This window comes from Rhagoletis zephyria, unplaced genomic scaffold (genome assembly GCF_001687245.7).
Source record: "Rhagoletis zephyria isolate East Lansing unplaced genomic scaffold, Rhagoletis_zephyria_1.1 Rzeph_scaffold_00974, whole genome shotgun sequence".
In the NCBI taxonomy this organism is placed as follows: Eukaryota; Metazoa; Arthropoda; class Insecta; order Diptera; family Tephritidae; genus Rhagoletis; species Rhagoletis zephyria.
The window spans coordinates 77,376-93,487 of NW_016158058.1; the positions used below are offsets into that span (position 1 = coordinate 77,376).

General features: G+C 36.5%; 1 protein-coding gene across 5 annotated transcripts; it reads left to right on the forward strand.

Annotated features, from left to right (window-relative positions):
• Positions 1–2,020: 2,020 nt before the first annotated feature.
• Afti (aftiphilin) lies at positions 2,021–16,106 on the forward strand. Of its 5 annotated transcripts, none has more exons than XM_017615184.1 (8): positions 2,021–2,301; positions 2,587–2,748; positions 2,927–3,142; positions 3,218–4,164; positions 4,230–4,814; positions 4,947–5,175; positions 7,428–8,243; positions 13,859–16,106. In XM_017615184.1, exons 3-8 carry the CDS (start codon positions 2,968–2,970, stop codon positions 15,958–15,960), a joined length of 4,854 nt encoding a protein of 1,617 aa, XP_017470673.1. In that variant the 5' UTR covers positions 2,021–2,301; positions 2,587–2,748; positions 2,927–2,967; the 3' UTR covers positions 15,961–16,106. The 5 variants fall into 5 exon arrangements, with proteins under 5 accessions (XP_017470673.1, XP_017470674.1, XP_017470672.1 ...); XM_017615185.1 differs by having other exon boundaries at positions 2,090–2,106; XM_017615183.1 differs by lacking the exon at positions 2,021–2,301 and having other exon boundaries at positions 2,323–2,748.
• Positions 16,107–16,112: the final 6 nt, after the last annotated feature.

Here is a 16,112-nt window from a genome sequence, read left to right on the forward strand (position 1 = left end):
GACTTAATCAGCTGATCACAAGTGTATATACAAAATGATTTTTATATTAACGATATCAAACTAGTTTACAATGAATTTTAAATATGCTCTGTCAAAATGACATTTTAATATGCCTTACGTACATATGTACCTTTGTATACAATAAGAGTTTAATAAGAAAAATTTTTTGAAAAAATTGAAAAAGACGTTTTTGGGTAGGAAATGACGTTTTTCAGACCAAGAAGGACGTTTTCTCATGCCGAAGAGCTGGCAACACTGGATCCGATAACATCATCTTGAAAGCGAATTTATACAATTTTATAAATTCGTCTTGACCATCTTGTATAGAATTAATATAAGGTGGTGTTACTAGCTCAGCTGATTTTGTGTATGTGTTTCGCCGCACGGCTTCTGATATCAAATTGAAAAATTTTGTTTGAATTTCTACACACACTCTTACAGATTTTGACAGTTTATGCCGCCAAAGCAAAAACAAAATACATGTAGATTTTTGTTTTTGTACTCCTGCTATCACCTTATATTAATTCGCCTTGGATTCGCCTTGTACAAAACTTGTACTGGCGAATTTAGATTTTCGCCGCGGTCCTTCTGAATGTCAAAATGATGTGTTTGGTGTATTATGAATTCGCCTTGTTTACAACAAACACATCATTTTGACCGAAGCGAATTTATACAAGGTGATTTTCATGGCGAGATTCAGTAAGCAGTCTCTAGTCACTTATAATGGCTGCGTTTCTTTATACATTCCGGATAATCCCATTTCTCATCCGGAATAAACAGAATGCCTTTGAAATATACGTTAACATATCATCAGGAATGTTCTAAAGAATAAGTAAACAAAAAAGTTTATTCCAAACGTTCAGAATGAATAAAGAAATGCAGCCAATGACTTTTCGCGGTGAACATGGATTTTGAGACTATTCGGTATTCAGTAAGCTATCTCTAATCTCAAAATAAAGTAAAAAATTTGTCACCTGGCTCTGAGATGGTCACAAAAAGAAGGAAAGATTTTTTGATTTTTTTTTATTAAAATCTAAAGATTATGCACAAAAATAAAACTAACAAAAAAAAACAAATAAAAATAAATAAAATAAGTCTGTGCGCCAGAGGAGGATTCGAACCCGGATCTCTCGAGCGGCAGTCTAATTATTTGATTACTCGGCAATTGCGACTCTTAGAGCAGGAGTTCTTAAACTTTTAAGATGATGGAACATTTACTAATCACTTTTCATTTTATGGAATCTCACATCAAATTACTAAAAATTAAAGGCAGCGTAATTTAAATATGAATAAGAACTTTTACCGACCGCCGTGCTTATTCCTACCAAAACTAATTTCGCGGAAGCCCGGTGACTTTTCTACGGAACCCCCTGTCTTAAAGCTTTCAGCTACACAATTCAGCTTAACTACACATTTTTAATGAACTTTTTGCAAAATAAAGAAAATTAAAGAAACACAAAACTAGCTGTAAACAGCCAATCGATGTATTTGACTATTTAAAATATTTGGCGCGAATTTTTGTTTATCCATTTTGCTTGCTACAAGTTTCTGTTAGTAAAAAATTTACTGGCAGAAATTAGCAGGAGAGACAAAAAATTGAGAGCGTAAGAACGAGAGAGAGCAGTTAGTTTCTGCTAGTTTTTTGGGTTAAGAAACGCTTTCCAGCAGTAATTAGTGATAATTAATTGTTAAGAAACAAAGCTTATATTTATTTTATAACTTGCAAGTAATGCATGCTTTCTTTGTACTTTGTCAGCTTTCATTTTTATGCACATTTTTTATTTCCACCAAGAAATTTTATATGTATAACCTGTCAAAATTTTACCTAGCCCCATGAGCTAGGTAAAATTCTGAAGTTCGTATTCACCACGAGAAATGTCAAAATTTACCCTTTCCTGAATACCCAAATCATCTAATGTCGCACAATTAGTCACTTATTTCTAGTCACAAGTTTAATGATTTCAGATAAGACTGAATTATTGAATACCAGCGCTACAGTTGGATGCAAACTTATTCGTTCAAAGATTGTTCCATGTCTGACTTGTTGTGCAACAGACCTTATTAAAACGGATTTCGAAATCCGGCAACTCATAAGAATTATTTCAGGTGTAGTATGACATTTTCCTTGCATATTTTGGAAAATTTTACGAGGTTGAAGACGAGCAAAAATTTGCCAACAATGTTTAAATAAATAGTGATAAAGCCTTTTAAGCTTTTATTTGCATACAAAAAGGTGTATTATAGTTGTATACAAAAATTTTACCAGCTGCTGCATGCATGCTGGGGTTGGCTTATCAAGAGGTGCGACGATTTCTTCTAGTATTGCATGATAGGTACACAAAAAACTTTCCAGCTGGTGTCATTCGAGAAAATTAAAATAAAATATCTATTTGTATGGTATCGAAAAATAAACAAGTGTAATTCGATTACAATTTGTACTGTCGCATAAATCGTAATTATGTTATACTTATGAAAAATGAAGCAAGTTTAATTTTCGCTTTGAAGTTGCTGTTCGCTAAACCTATTTCGTGTTGTATAGGATTAACAAAATGCCAAAATAATAATATTTCTGAATTACGTATATAGCATCTTTGCACCCTTTAATGGAACCACTGTAAAATTAAGTAAATATACTTAGGGTGATACTACATCGAGCTTACGTGCGGGTAAAAGCACAGCCTGGCTGAGCTGATTGCACTGCAACTAATTATCTGCACCCCTTCCCTTACGTGGCCAAAACTCGATAAGGTGAGTGTACAACGGTTGTGATTTGATGACGCATTCAACGCTCATAAAAAAGCAAGGCGCAGCAGCTTCAGTGTGTTAGAGAGCTCCGGTTTTTTTAAGAGCAGAACTACTGTTTATCATTATCATGCTATGTTTCTAATTTTTAATATATGTTAATACATAAATGTTTACATTATAGATAAAAAAATATATATATAAAAACCAAAGAAAGCACTTGAAATGGCAGGCGTGCCTCCTATAGTACCGCTTCTGTGCAGCACTCCGCCACCAATTGATTTTGGTGAAGAGGACGACGATTCCGGTTTGCCGCCCACTTTAACACTTGAAGACGATGATGAATACGGTGATTTCGCGTTCGCCGCAGACATAAATGAGAATGCAACAAATACTGATAGTAAGGAAATATTTGAGAAAAACGTTTTGATGAATAATTTTTAACACATTTAATATTTTTTATTTATTTCTAAAGTCCCCTCATTGCCACGCACGCCGCTGCAGTTCGAACTAAGCTCATCCACGACGAGTGGCTTTACCGATGTACCACCAAGTTTAGAAGAGTGTGGTAATGCACCGATAACTCCACCTCCGCTGCAAACTGAACATGACGTTTGTTCAGCCCGCGAGGAAGTTAAGCTAGAACTAATCGAGGCAATTAACTACAATGTTGTAAGCAGAGAAACCAATCAAGAGCGTATTAGTGACGGTATAACTAATGTGGATGAGACTAGCAATACAAATGATTCAGTAACAAGCCACCCGCAACCAGAGAAAGACAATAATTGGGTTATTCACAACTTGAGTGACACCAAAATCACAAATGAAACTTGCGCGGAATCGGAAAGTCTGCCCAAGTTTGCACACACTACAGATGCTATTACAACTAAAGAAAAAAGTGGAACTAAAAATGTATCGATATTGTCTAATGAGCAGGACATTAATGCACAACCAAATGCTATAACGATATTTTCCGAAATTCCTCCTCCTTTGACTCAACTTGTGCTGTTAGAAGATATAGCAGACGACAGTAGCGATGAGGAGTGCCATCGATCTCCAAAAAAATCCACCATATCAACAACGTCGCCCTTTACAAGCAGTGCTGACATAAATTCGGCGGATTTCTTTGCAATCCATGTCGTTGGCGCGCCGTCTTCACCAAAAGAAGACAAACCACTGACAAAAGTGGAGGATATAAATATGAATAGCTTGTCAAACCACGATAATAACATCACCCATGAATTTGAAAATATTACTAAGACTACGCCCTATGGCGGCGAGGAACTTAATGATGATTTCGGTGATTTCGCAGATTTCGAATCGGCAACTGAGATTACAATCCCAACAACCTGCCCAATGAAGACAGCCGATTCTAATGTGATAACCAAGAGTGAGTGCAATGATGTCAAACCCGTAGACGAGGTAAGAGGAGTAATGTTGATTGTTGAAAGCTTCAAAAATACATTGAATATTTTAACTGTTTGCAGCTCCCTGTAGAAAGTACTATCCAAAATAATGATGATGAGAACGATTTTGATGATTTCCAAGACTTTTGTTCGGCACCAACATCAGTTTCTAATACTAAACCAATTATATCATCGCAAAATTCAGAAGGTGTAGCAGCAACATGTAATGACGGGATTAAAAAGGGTATAGCACTAAATGAAAATAGTCTTGCAACGTTGAAAATTGATTCGGAATCTCAAGCAAAAGAAGTTGAGAATAGCGACGATGACGACTTCGGCGATTTCGAAGAAGCTTCACTTGCCATACCCACTTCTGAATTCACTGCAAATACTGCTATTATGAATACACATACGCCACCTGCGACTAGTGGAAATATAAGTGACCGTATAGGTTCGGTGTTAAAACTGATGTTTCCACCTGCAGATGAAAGTGTTGACAGCGACAAAGAAAGGACAGCGCCAGACGCTCTTTCCAGTTTGCAATTACCAAACGGCACACTTCCTTTTGAGTCGATAGAAGCTGCCAAAGCCTTGGAATTTCAGTGGCCGCAGTCGGAAATACGGCATGCGCTTGTACGGTCAATAGGCATTGATTCGAGAAACATTGTAAGAATGAATAATGCAGTCATATATTATTTATGCTTATTTAATAACTACAAACTATGCTAAATAAATAAATAAATAAATAAATAAATAAATAAATAAATAAAATTAATAACTACAAAATAATTTCTGTAGCTCTTTGGCGAGAATTGGAATCCATCAATGCCCCGTTTTGCTGCCAATCTCAGTTTTAATCCGCTAAAGCCATTGAAACCACAAACAGTCAACCCGTCAACAACAACAGCAGGCATCGACTCGGAACATTACAGCAATGGCAGTGACGTTAGCAACTACTCTATGAAAACGGATGTACCTGATGTTGAGTTCGATTGGCAAAGCGCCGGTCTAGTGAACCCACTTGACGGTAAGTTTCATTATGTAAACTGACTACTTAACTGGTGTAATTTAAAATGAATACTTACACTTAAAAATTTAACGCTATACCAAGCAAAAATCTACAGAAACGCTTCCTCTGCAAGCTATTTAAACATACTGAGCTTTATACATCTTGTGTTCTTTTTTTTATTATTTCGAAAATGAATTTTGTTTTCAGTCGCTTAATTTCTGCATCATTTATTGTCTATGCACATTTCTCCCCTGAAATCTGTAATTAAGTTTTTTTTTTGTTTACTTGCGAAGGCTTTTAATTGCTTAATATATCTATTTATATTTACAAACTGCATGGAAAACGCTTCATATTTAACTACGGCACTGTGCTATAAAGAAAAAAATAAAGTTCGCGTGTAAAATGTGTGTAAGTTTAAAATGTTTACAGAATTTCAATGGCTTTTCTGCTGCTAGAAACAGTAATGCTTGTTTTAGTTTTTAATTAACATTTAAATATACATGTTCCTCATAATTAACTTTATGTAAAGTGGTTTATAAATCTTGCGTTTTAAAATTTACACTTCGAAGTTAATTCACAAAGGCCCCAACCAACAAAGAGGTAGAGCTTTTTAAAAAGTGGCGTGTAGTTCCGTTGTTTTTGGTACTAGAACTTAAACATTTTTATTGAAGGATTATTTTAATATATTCTACCAAAATCTTTAAAAAACGCAGTTTCGAAAAAAGTGTTGGTTAGGGCCTTGGTGAATTAAGGTAACGATATCGATATCTACATAAGTGGAAGATCGATCTATCTCGGCAGCTAGTTCGAAAACGCCCTAGCTCAGAAAACCTTTCAAGAACACCCTTCCGCAGAATTTGATTGAAGAACGCCCTGTTGCAGAATTTTATTTGAAAACACCCTGTCTCAAAATTTTTTTTGAAAAACGCCCTATCCCAGAATTCGGATGAAAACGCCCTATCTTACATTACAATACATTGAAAATGTGCTGAGGAAGGGTGTTTTTGAATCAAATACCGAACTGTGGCCGTTTTCAATCAAATGCTGAAGTATGGCGTTCTTCAAAAATTTTCTGAGATAGGGCGTTTTAGAACTGGCTGCTGGCGGGCGCTATAGGTCGACGTTCCACTCAGGTATCGATATTTACTTTGCCGAAAAAATTTATACTTATAAACATTAAAATTAGTAAGCAGCCAAAAAATGAGTAACAACCTAACCGGTCCAATCTATTTGGATTTTAAAAGTTTTGTGATTGCGAAGGTCAAAGAATACAGTTTTTTAAATTTTTAAAATGTCTCTTCTTGTCTTAGGTTATGCAAATTCCTTTTTGGTTCTCGTTTTAAACACCTATTGTATTTTTAGAGAGTTATTTTTAACAATGTGGCTCACCAGTAGTTGTACATGGCATATGATTATATGTAAATAAGAAATCTGAAAATCATGATTTCATATATTTTTCAAAACGTTTCAAAAATAGCAGTTAAAATTTATTTGATCAAGAATTTCATTGTAAATGCTCTATATTATAATGAATATTATAAAGTTTGTTTATCGAAATTGTATACATACATTTTAACTGTTATTTTTATTGAACAAAATGTTTTGTTTTCAATGTATAATTTTTTATTATACATACATACAAATATCTTAATGCAAATTTACCGTGCATGTGGCACTTCAAACGGTAACTTAATTGTACAGACATGCCGCTATACGGATGTATACGTACATACATGTAAATGTATATGTTTGTATGCATATCTTGCGTTCTAGGTATTTAATGCCCTTGAATGGCCGACTATTTATGCTAGAAGCAACAGTTTTTGCATAATTACTTCCAATTTTATGATCATCACTGTAATGACGCTTTAATTTTGATTGTAATTTTATTTTCTACCAAAAAAATATCAAGCAAATCTATACATGTCTGCGAATTTCAGCGTATGCATGTTTGTTTATGTTTTTTAACCTAATCTTTTTACATTTAGCTTGGTTGAAATTCAATTAAAACATTTATGCCTTCCCCATTATTATTTTATTTTTTTGATAAACGCTTTTAATATTGTAAAAAGTATTTTTGATTACCACTAACTAAGTTTTAACAACTACTTAATTTGATTATTTTACAACCTTCGGTTTCGGAATTAACAAACACAAAATAACATGTCTATCTGTCTAACAACACATGTATATGTATGTAACACCAACCAACCACTTGATTCTCTAATCAAACAATCAAATCAATGATGATGAATTACAAAAATGACTAGCATCACATGTTCACACTTTACTATTGGATCTAGACAAAGTTATGGTGATGGCTACTAAGCTTGATAACTTAACTGTTGATTCCTCCTTCTCTGCATGTGCAACAACGTTGGAACAAATAACGTCGACAACTACTCCAAAAAAAACCACAACAACCACCGCTGATTATAAATTAACTAATGAAATTAACCGCTTTCAATTAATGCCTTTAAATACTCAAATAATACAAACAACAACAACAACAACACCCGCATTGGTTACATCTGGTCAATTATCATCATCAATATCATCATTACCACCAACATTATTAACTTATAATAACAAAAATGTCTTTGCCAATTCTACGTCCGCTTCCTATTCCACACCACACAATACCAACACGTTTCCAAATCCTTGCACTTATCAAAATTGTCAAACCAATGCACGGGCTAATTGTAATACAACACATGTAAATCGTGGACTATGCGCTTCTCACTCTACAAATACTTTTGCTTCACTTCATTCGCTTGTCGCTCAACGACGTACTGTTGGAAATGTCGTCACTATTGAACCATTAATGTACTTCAAAAATTTTACTAATCACATTTCGGCAACCCTCCATCAAAATCCAACGCTTAACATGATCAACAATAATACCATACATTCAAATTTAACCACTCATTTTGAAATGCCAACCTTTAAAACCGATCAACTATCAAATTGCATTTATGCACCGACGTTAAAATGCGACGATTTTTGCAATGATAATAACTTAACTAATAATCCACTGGAATTTGCCAACTTTCACTTAAAAACAAATCGAATGCCGGATTGTAGTTGTAAGTTAAAAGAATTGTTGTTGTGGCATATTTTAAGGTATTTGCATCGTGTAGGTTAAAGTAGGAATATGTACCGCACCTGTTTTTTAATTGAATCTTTGCTTCCGAAAATCAATGCAGTAGCACCAATGGTGAAATTTTATTTGTGCTAAGATGGTCTGCTCACTATTCAGGCAAAAATTATCTTTACTAATTGTTTTAAAACAGTTAATTAAATATAAATAATATATCTACAATGCATTTAAATTGTTTTGTCATCGCCACTAAATCCTAAAAATCAGGCATGACAGAATGCATCTCCTCAGACTCACAGATGCCATGAAGACACACGTAACCCAACTACTAGACTCGACAGTGTCCATGACATTCTCACGCAAGCCCGATCTACGTACGGGAACGACTCGGGTTTTGGCGGACCAAGTGCTGCTGTTTCGTCGACCCACCCCCGTCTATGGGTCGGCATGGAATATTGATAGCTGCGGTCCAAGAGACGCAGTTGCCCATCAATTCAACACCTGAAATAGGTGCGCTCCTCAAAGGTAAAAACCGTATGGTAGTCGGTAACTTCAACGCGCACCACAATCTTTGGCATTCAAGCCTGTCGAATGATCGTGGGGGAATACACTTGGCTGAGCAGATAGACGATTAGACGTTCTGCACAATGAACGACGACCTTTTCTACCCTTCCCACACCAACCGACTTTCACGTAGGTGCGCGTAAGTTCCGAAGGTTTGTCACTGCAGCTTGCTTCGGACCCCCGTCCGAATTTTCTGGCGGAAGTGGCTGTTCTGATCGATGAGCGTGACAACCTTCGCCCCGAAGAAGTGGGAAGAGCATTTGAAGAGTGGTAACTTCACCCCTGGTGTGAGCAAGCTCTGGTCAACCGTGCGGTCACTATCCAACCCGACGAAGCGTGACGACATAGTCGAAATTTCCTTCGGCGACCGCGCCCTCCTTTCCCCGGTAACAAAGACACTTGAAGACTTGCTACTCCCGCACTACACAAACCACTCGATCCCAGTGAGGCAGCAGCATAAGTTTCGTAAAATGCTGTGCTGTGTACAACAGCGTTTAACGCCATAAACACCCATATAACTCGTAGCCTTAAGCAAAACCGCCCCTGTGAGAGAACAGTCCTAGTACTGTTAGATCTGTCAAAGTCATTTGAAACCTTCAACCATTTCAAGCTACTAAAAGACATTAAGGCTTCCTCTCTCCTACAGGGGCTCGAGCGGCGGTCGGCGAATTATCTGAGTGGTCGACATTTGTTGGTAATTTTCGTAGACAAAACCAGCAATCCGAGAAAAATGAAACAAGGTATCCCACAGGGTGATGTCCTTTCCCCGCTTCTTTTTGATTATTATATTTCAAAGCTCCCTCAACTACCAGAAGGAGTCTCGAATGTCTCTTATGCTCGATAATGGCGTCTGGGTTTGATGACTTGTGCTCGAAAGTAAACGGTTACCTCACCAAACTTTCTTGCTTCTTCACTGCAAGGAGCCTAGCCCTCCCCCCAACAAAATCCCCGGCAACCTTTTTTACCACCTGGACAAAGGAGGTCAGACTGCAGCGGGGTATTCACGTCGATGGCAAACCAATTCCGACGGTGAGTTACCCGAAAATCCTCGGAGTTACCTTCGACCGTCTGGTCTCCTTCTCGGCACATATAATTGCCCATCGAGTCGCCAGCTGGCAGCACCTGGGGCAAAGGCACAGGGCAACGTACAAGGCAATTGGGCGGGCGGTTCTAAACTATGCAGCTGGAGACAAGTAGGACGCAGTGGATGAAGCTACAGATATTCAAAACTACGACCTGTTTTAGCAGTACTGCCACTAAAACAACAACAACCTAATAAAAAACGGGTTGAATGGTTACACTGTGTTTTTTTTTTCAAAGTTGTAATCTAAAAATCGTCTTTCACAGCTTCATGAGCTTTTCTTGGTATTCACTAAACATCCATCCTTGTAGAAGCAGATGAAACTGCATTTTCTTTTTATTGACGGGTTTTTCCGGTTTTATAGTGGTCCAGTTAGTATAGCACTTATTTATTAAAATGCCATTTGATTTTTATACTAAGATGACTTCGTAGGAATAACCAATTTAAAGTACAATAAACAAATAATTTCGAATAAGAAAAATATAGCTTTGTAGTACTTACTAAAACGTAGCTTATTTTCAGGAAAGATCAAACATCATTTTAATACACGATTCTTCTGCAAACAAAGTTCATTAACACGCTCTAGCCACTAAAGATCCCAAAACGCATGATCTTGTTAAAAGAAAAAAAACATTTATTTTGCAACTCCTCAAGTAAAATGTGCGTCGTATGCCCTACTTTACCCTACACACTTTTAAATCTGCAAAAAAAAAATATATATATAATAATCTATGCTACCATTAACTTTTTGCTAAGCACACATTTATAGATTTCGGTTTTTACAACATTACATTCTTCTATTAACACTTTGGTGGTAGATCGAATCTTACAAACATAATGTTAATATAACAAGTCATTTTTAAGCAAAAAACAAAACCGACTTCAATTCAGATATACAAATTTAAGGGTACCGTTAGTTTCTACATTATCTACATAAAAATAAAAAATATAAAAATATTCTGACGAATTGATAACCTTCTTCCTGTTTGAAGTGGGTTACAAATCAGTTTTTATGTATTGTAATTAAGATCATTTATTTATTTATATATTTGTTCATATCTAGTAAATCTAGAAATACATGATTTCTTACAAACTACTACAAAAATACTTAACAATACAAGTTCAAGCTTAACTATATAGTTCATTCAATGATAATTTAAACAATTGCTTAGGCGACGAGAAATCAAAGGCCAAAGAATTTGAGATTTGATTAAATTCTTTCAATGCTCTATGAATCGGAGCATAGGATGCATAAACCGTCCGGACTCGCTCCAGAAAGAATAAATCATTGCTCCGCAATTTTCTTTGTGGAATGTAAAAATAAATGCGCTCTAAAAGAAATGGACAATCAATTTCTCCACTGATAATATCAAAGATAAAGCAGAGTGAAAGAACACTCCGTCTATTTTGTAAAGACTTCAAGCTTATTAAAGCACATCTAGCATCATACGAAGGAATCGGTTCAGCAAAGTTAAGCGATCTGAGAGCAAAACGAAGAAAATTCTTTTGAATTCGCTCAAGTCTATTAATGTGACAAAGGTGATATGGCCTCCATATAAAGACCGCATATTCTAACTTAGATCGTACAAGCGAGGTAAATAGTAATTTTAGAGTGTAAGGATCAGTAAAGTCTGAACCAAAGCGCCGAATAAAGGCAAGTGTAGAATATGACTTAGAAATTATATAATTTAAATGACTCAGAAATAGGAAATTTGAATCAAAAAAAAGATTAGCGAATATGTACTTGTACGTACATGCATCGCCATCATTAAAAAAGCTCATAACGACTTCTTTCTATAGCATATTTTGATACCAGAATTGTCAACATATTTGACCTTTACATACACCATTAATGTAAGTAATGATCCATAAACAAAAAGTTAATTAGGGCAACTTTCGTGTAAAAATCATTCGATATAGTACATTTTGCCCCATTGGACGTGTAACCAATTAATTTTGTCATCATATCGTGGTCATCAATGCAAATTACTGTATTTGACAAATTTTAAATTTTACTGGATAAGTATAGACCCTTTTTATCCCTGCTTGCTTATAGGGTCACATTTGATATATACTATTTTTTCATTTATACTAAATGGATTTAATTAACACTATAAACATTTCTCAAGCTATTTGTTCAACACTTTGAATCACAAATGATTTCACTTTTTACTTTTTTATAATAGCACGTTAATGCTATTATACGCTTATTTTTACAAAGCGTGTACGGTCTTTGCTAAGTTTTTTTCTTCTTCTTTGCGAACCACTGTTCTTTATCCACAGTGCTAAACTGCCCATAAACGTGATGAAATGAAATAAACCGGGTTCCCGTACAAACTCATTATTTTATCACATTTATTGGCAGTTTATCACTTTAGATGAAGACCCCTTACTTATGGTCTCACCACTAAAGATGACCCAAAGTTATATATTAGTATATATTCACTCACTGCACACAAACTTTTTCGAGGCTTTAAGCCTGGATAATCTAAGACAGCCTATAAATACTCGATTCTTATAAGGCTGGTTTTCTTCTTGATTGCTCTCAACGAAATCAGTACCTTGGCGAGCAATATCGTTCCGGCAGTGGTCATGTACATAGATCCAGTTGGTTAGCCTTTCTTCGGCCTCTACAAAAAATTAAAAAAAAAAAATATATATACTATGCCACACTTACCGTCTTTGTAACTTACCAGAGGCTTTATGTAACTGCAGTTAAGCCTTTGGTTTTTAGTTCGTCATACATATACATATTACACCGAGCGACAGTCAAATTTACACACGAAAAAATCAATATATTCACAAAACGGGGGGCCAAATATAGAAAACTGCGTTTTTAGCTTTTTCTCTCTGGCGTCAGGATTTTTTTTTTTAAAAGGACCTTGAAATTTCTTGAATATGATTGTATAAAAAAATTATTCAAAAGATTCGGTGCATTGTAGAATAAGAATATGGGTATCAATTAAAACGAAAAATTCTGTAGAATAGGAAAAAAAATTTATTTTTGGGTATATAATAAGTATTGAAAATGTCCTTTTAAAACTTTATCCTTGAATATCCTTGGAAACTTCCAATATTTATTTTTGAAAAAAATACATATGTCAAGGATTAATATGTATATTGTAACTATCAATATCTTATAAAGAGAAGTGTACATTTTTTTATCTAAAACGAATAACGTTAGAAGAACGAAATTCGAGGATGTGGTAGTTAACATATTAGTCCTTGACACATATTTTTTTTTCAAAAATAAATATTGGAAATTTCCAAGGATATTCAAGTATAAAGTTTTAAAAGAACATTTTCTAAACTTATTCGTACTGGTGCACAATTCAATTCTACAGAATTGTTTCTTTTAATTGATACCCATTTTGTTACTCTACAATGCGCCAAATCTTTTAATTTTTAAATTTTTTTATTTAATCATATCCTAAAAATTGCAAAGTCAAAGTCAAAGAAAAAAAATCCTAACGTTAGAGAGAAAAATTAAAAAGGCAGTTATACTATATTTGTCTCCTTGTTCTGTGAATATATTGATTTTTTCCTGTGTTTTAAAAATTTTTGGTTTTTGTCGCACGGTGGTATATATTCATATTAGGTCACTTTCTCTCTATCGTCAATATTTAATGGCAATTATTTAAATTACCATTACCAAACATATTTGAACCATCCAATTGGATGCCACTACCACCAAATGCGTTAAAAAATAAAAAGCTTTTTATATTTACTTATACAAGAAATATTTCGTTAATACTTTTGTTTTCAAATGGCTTTTCCAGCCACCATTTTTTTGTTTCCGATAATTAAATTCTGGCCTTATTTATTTATTATTATACAGACATACATATTTTAATTTTCGTTATTTTGCACCTTTAGTCTTATGCACTGTGAACTGCTAAACCTATTTTCCTGCATAAATATATACAAACCAACTAATCATTATTGCCTAATTTCAGGGGTCAAGGGGGAGACAAACACACGAGAGACTGAAACGGTTCACTCGTCGCCGCCTGTTGCACGGCTTGATACACCCGATGACCAGCATCAATCGCATACAACCTTTACAAACGTCGACGATAACATTTCAGAAGCCCTAAGCAACAACGATACCAAACTAACGCTCACGCCAACGAAAGACATTTGTCCGGCGCCTTTAACATTGGACCAGCCAACGTATCAGTTAACAGCACAGGATCAAAGCATCACCATTAGCACCAACTGCATTAGTGGCAGTAATACAAGTAACAGCAGATCGTATGAAAGTAGAAAAACATTGTCAACATTACGTTTAGGTGCTAACATCGTCGATAATATTGAAGATGACGAAACGGTAGTCACCTCTACTTATGCTGGACCATTGAAGGAGACACACATATATACACCTTCGAAGACAGAAATGGCGACAACAGTGAAAACTTGCAAATCGCCTACTAACGGCAATGAGCCAATTGATTTCGATTATGAGATTGCTGCGGCGGGCATAATAATCGATGAAAAGGTGGTGAAAAAGGAATATCGGGATGCCGAATATAATCCCGGCTTCAGCTTAGAAATGGTGAATGAATATGCTGGTGAATCGCCTACAGGAGTGCCGGCGCCTTTGGAATCTGAACTAAGTGTACCGGTTTTGGCATTGACGCAGCCAGAACCTCAGCATCAGCAACAACCAAATCCATCGGTTGAATTGGACACCGATGAATTCGCCGATTTTACCGAGTTTCAATCAGTGCCACCACCAACTCAGGCAACCGTAACAGTCGCAACTGCGTCTTATGGCGGCGTCACATCAAATCCCACTAGTACAATAGCGTCCGCATTCCAAAAGGAATCAAATGGTAAAGCAACAAACATAAACGCACCCCCTGCATTTGCAGCAGCTATTTCAAAGGCAAAAGAAGCTGGTAAGATACCTAGTCGCACGAGCTCACCATCTATTATTGACAATATGATACTCAGTCCGGCCATACTGTTGCCACAAGCTATTCCAATGAACGCAAATAACACAGTGGCGGGTAAAGCTACGCCAAGTATTGAGTGGGGTGATACAACGGCCAATATCAATCCGGATGAATTAGCGCGCATTGAAGAACTTTTCCCGCAGCCCAAAATCACGGCTGCCAAAGATGCAAACACATCACAAAAATCATCACCAACGCACAGCTATGCGGATAATCACGCAAAAAACGCTTCTATTTCCATAAGCGCTGCAGTGGCGATGAAGGAGCAGGACTCCACTCTCAGCGATGACTACTGGTCGGAGTTTGTATCAGTGCCAGTGACCCCGCAGTTGCCAAACAATGCCGCTCGACTCAACAACAACAATAATAACAACTATAAACTTACACCAAATCGCGCGGTAGGTGGTCACGTCATTAACAGTGTCACCAACAGCAATAATGCAGTGCGGTCACCACGTCATCAACAACAACACGTAAGCGTCCAACGCACGCTAACACCAACGGCACTGCGAAAACCAATTCTCCACACAGCCAGGGGCAGCGTCGCTATCAATAGCAACATATGCAACAGCAATAGTTATATTAACAGTAATAGCAACACCAACACTAATAGTAACGATGACGATTGGTCTGACTTCGTCTCCAGCACTCCGGCACTTGCAGCGGCGCCAACGCATTCTACGCATTACATGCCAACAGCACATGCGCCTCAATTCAATAGCGCCGCCTGGCAAAATGCAAACTTTTATAATAATCCACTCGGTTTATACCATCAGCAGCTTAGCAACATGCAAACGCGTGCTGCACCCTTGACTCCCCAACAGCAACAGTTGCAACTACAACAGCAAATACACATAATGCAGGACTTCTCCACTGCACCCGTAACAGCCCGTCCAAATGTCACTTTGAATAACAGCAACAATGCGCATATCAACAGCATGCAACATTCCAATTCATACTCGCCGATGCAAGTGGGGAATGCCCGAGTGGCGCCGAGCATATCGCTGATTCCCGATTTGGGTTTTGTGGCGCCTGCGATGCCAGTGCATACCGCCTTCATTAATGTCCTACCGAAGACAAGCTTCAACAGCAAAAAATGACGTTTGTTAAATTGCGAGCAGACGCATTATCGTGGTCATACAACACTGGCAAACTCCTATCGAAATCACTTACCAAATGCTAGTCCCGTCACAGCTGGCATCACCTCTTCTATTCACGATATCTTAACATAGAAGCAGCTACACTACATTAT

Coding starts and splice junctions, on each gene's coding strand:
- Afti (XM_017615184.1), top strand. CDS start 2,968: ATGGCAGGCGTGCCTCCTATAGTACCGCTTCTGTGCAGCACTCCGCCA. Junction 4,165..4,229: donor ATGTCAAACCCGTAGACGAG/GTAAGAGGAGTA, acceptor AACTGTTTGCAG/CTCCCTGTAGAAAGTACTAT. Junction 8,244..13,858: donor TCGAATGCCGGATTGTAGTT/GTAAGTTAAAAG, acceptor GCCTAATTTCAG/GGGTCAAGGGGGAGACAAAC.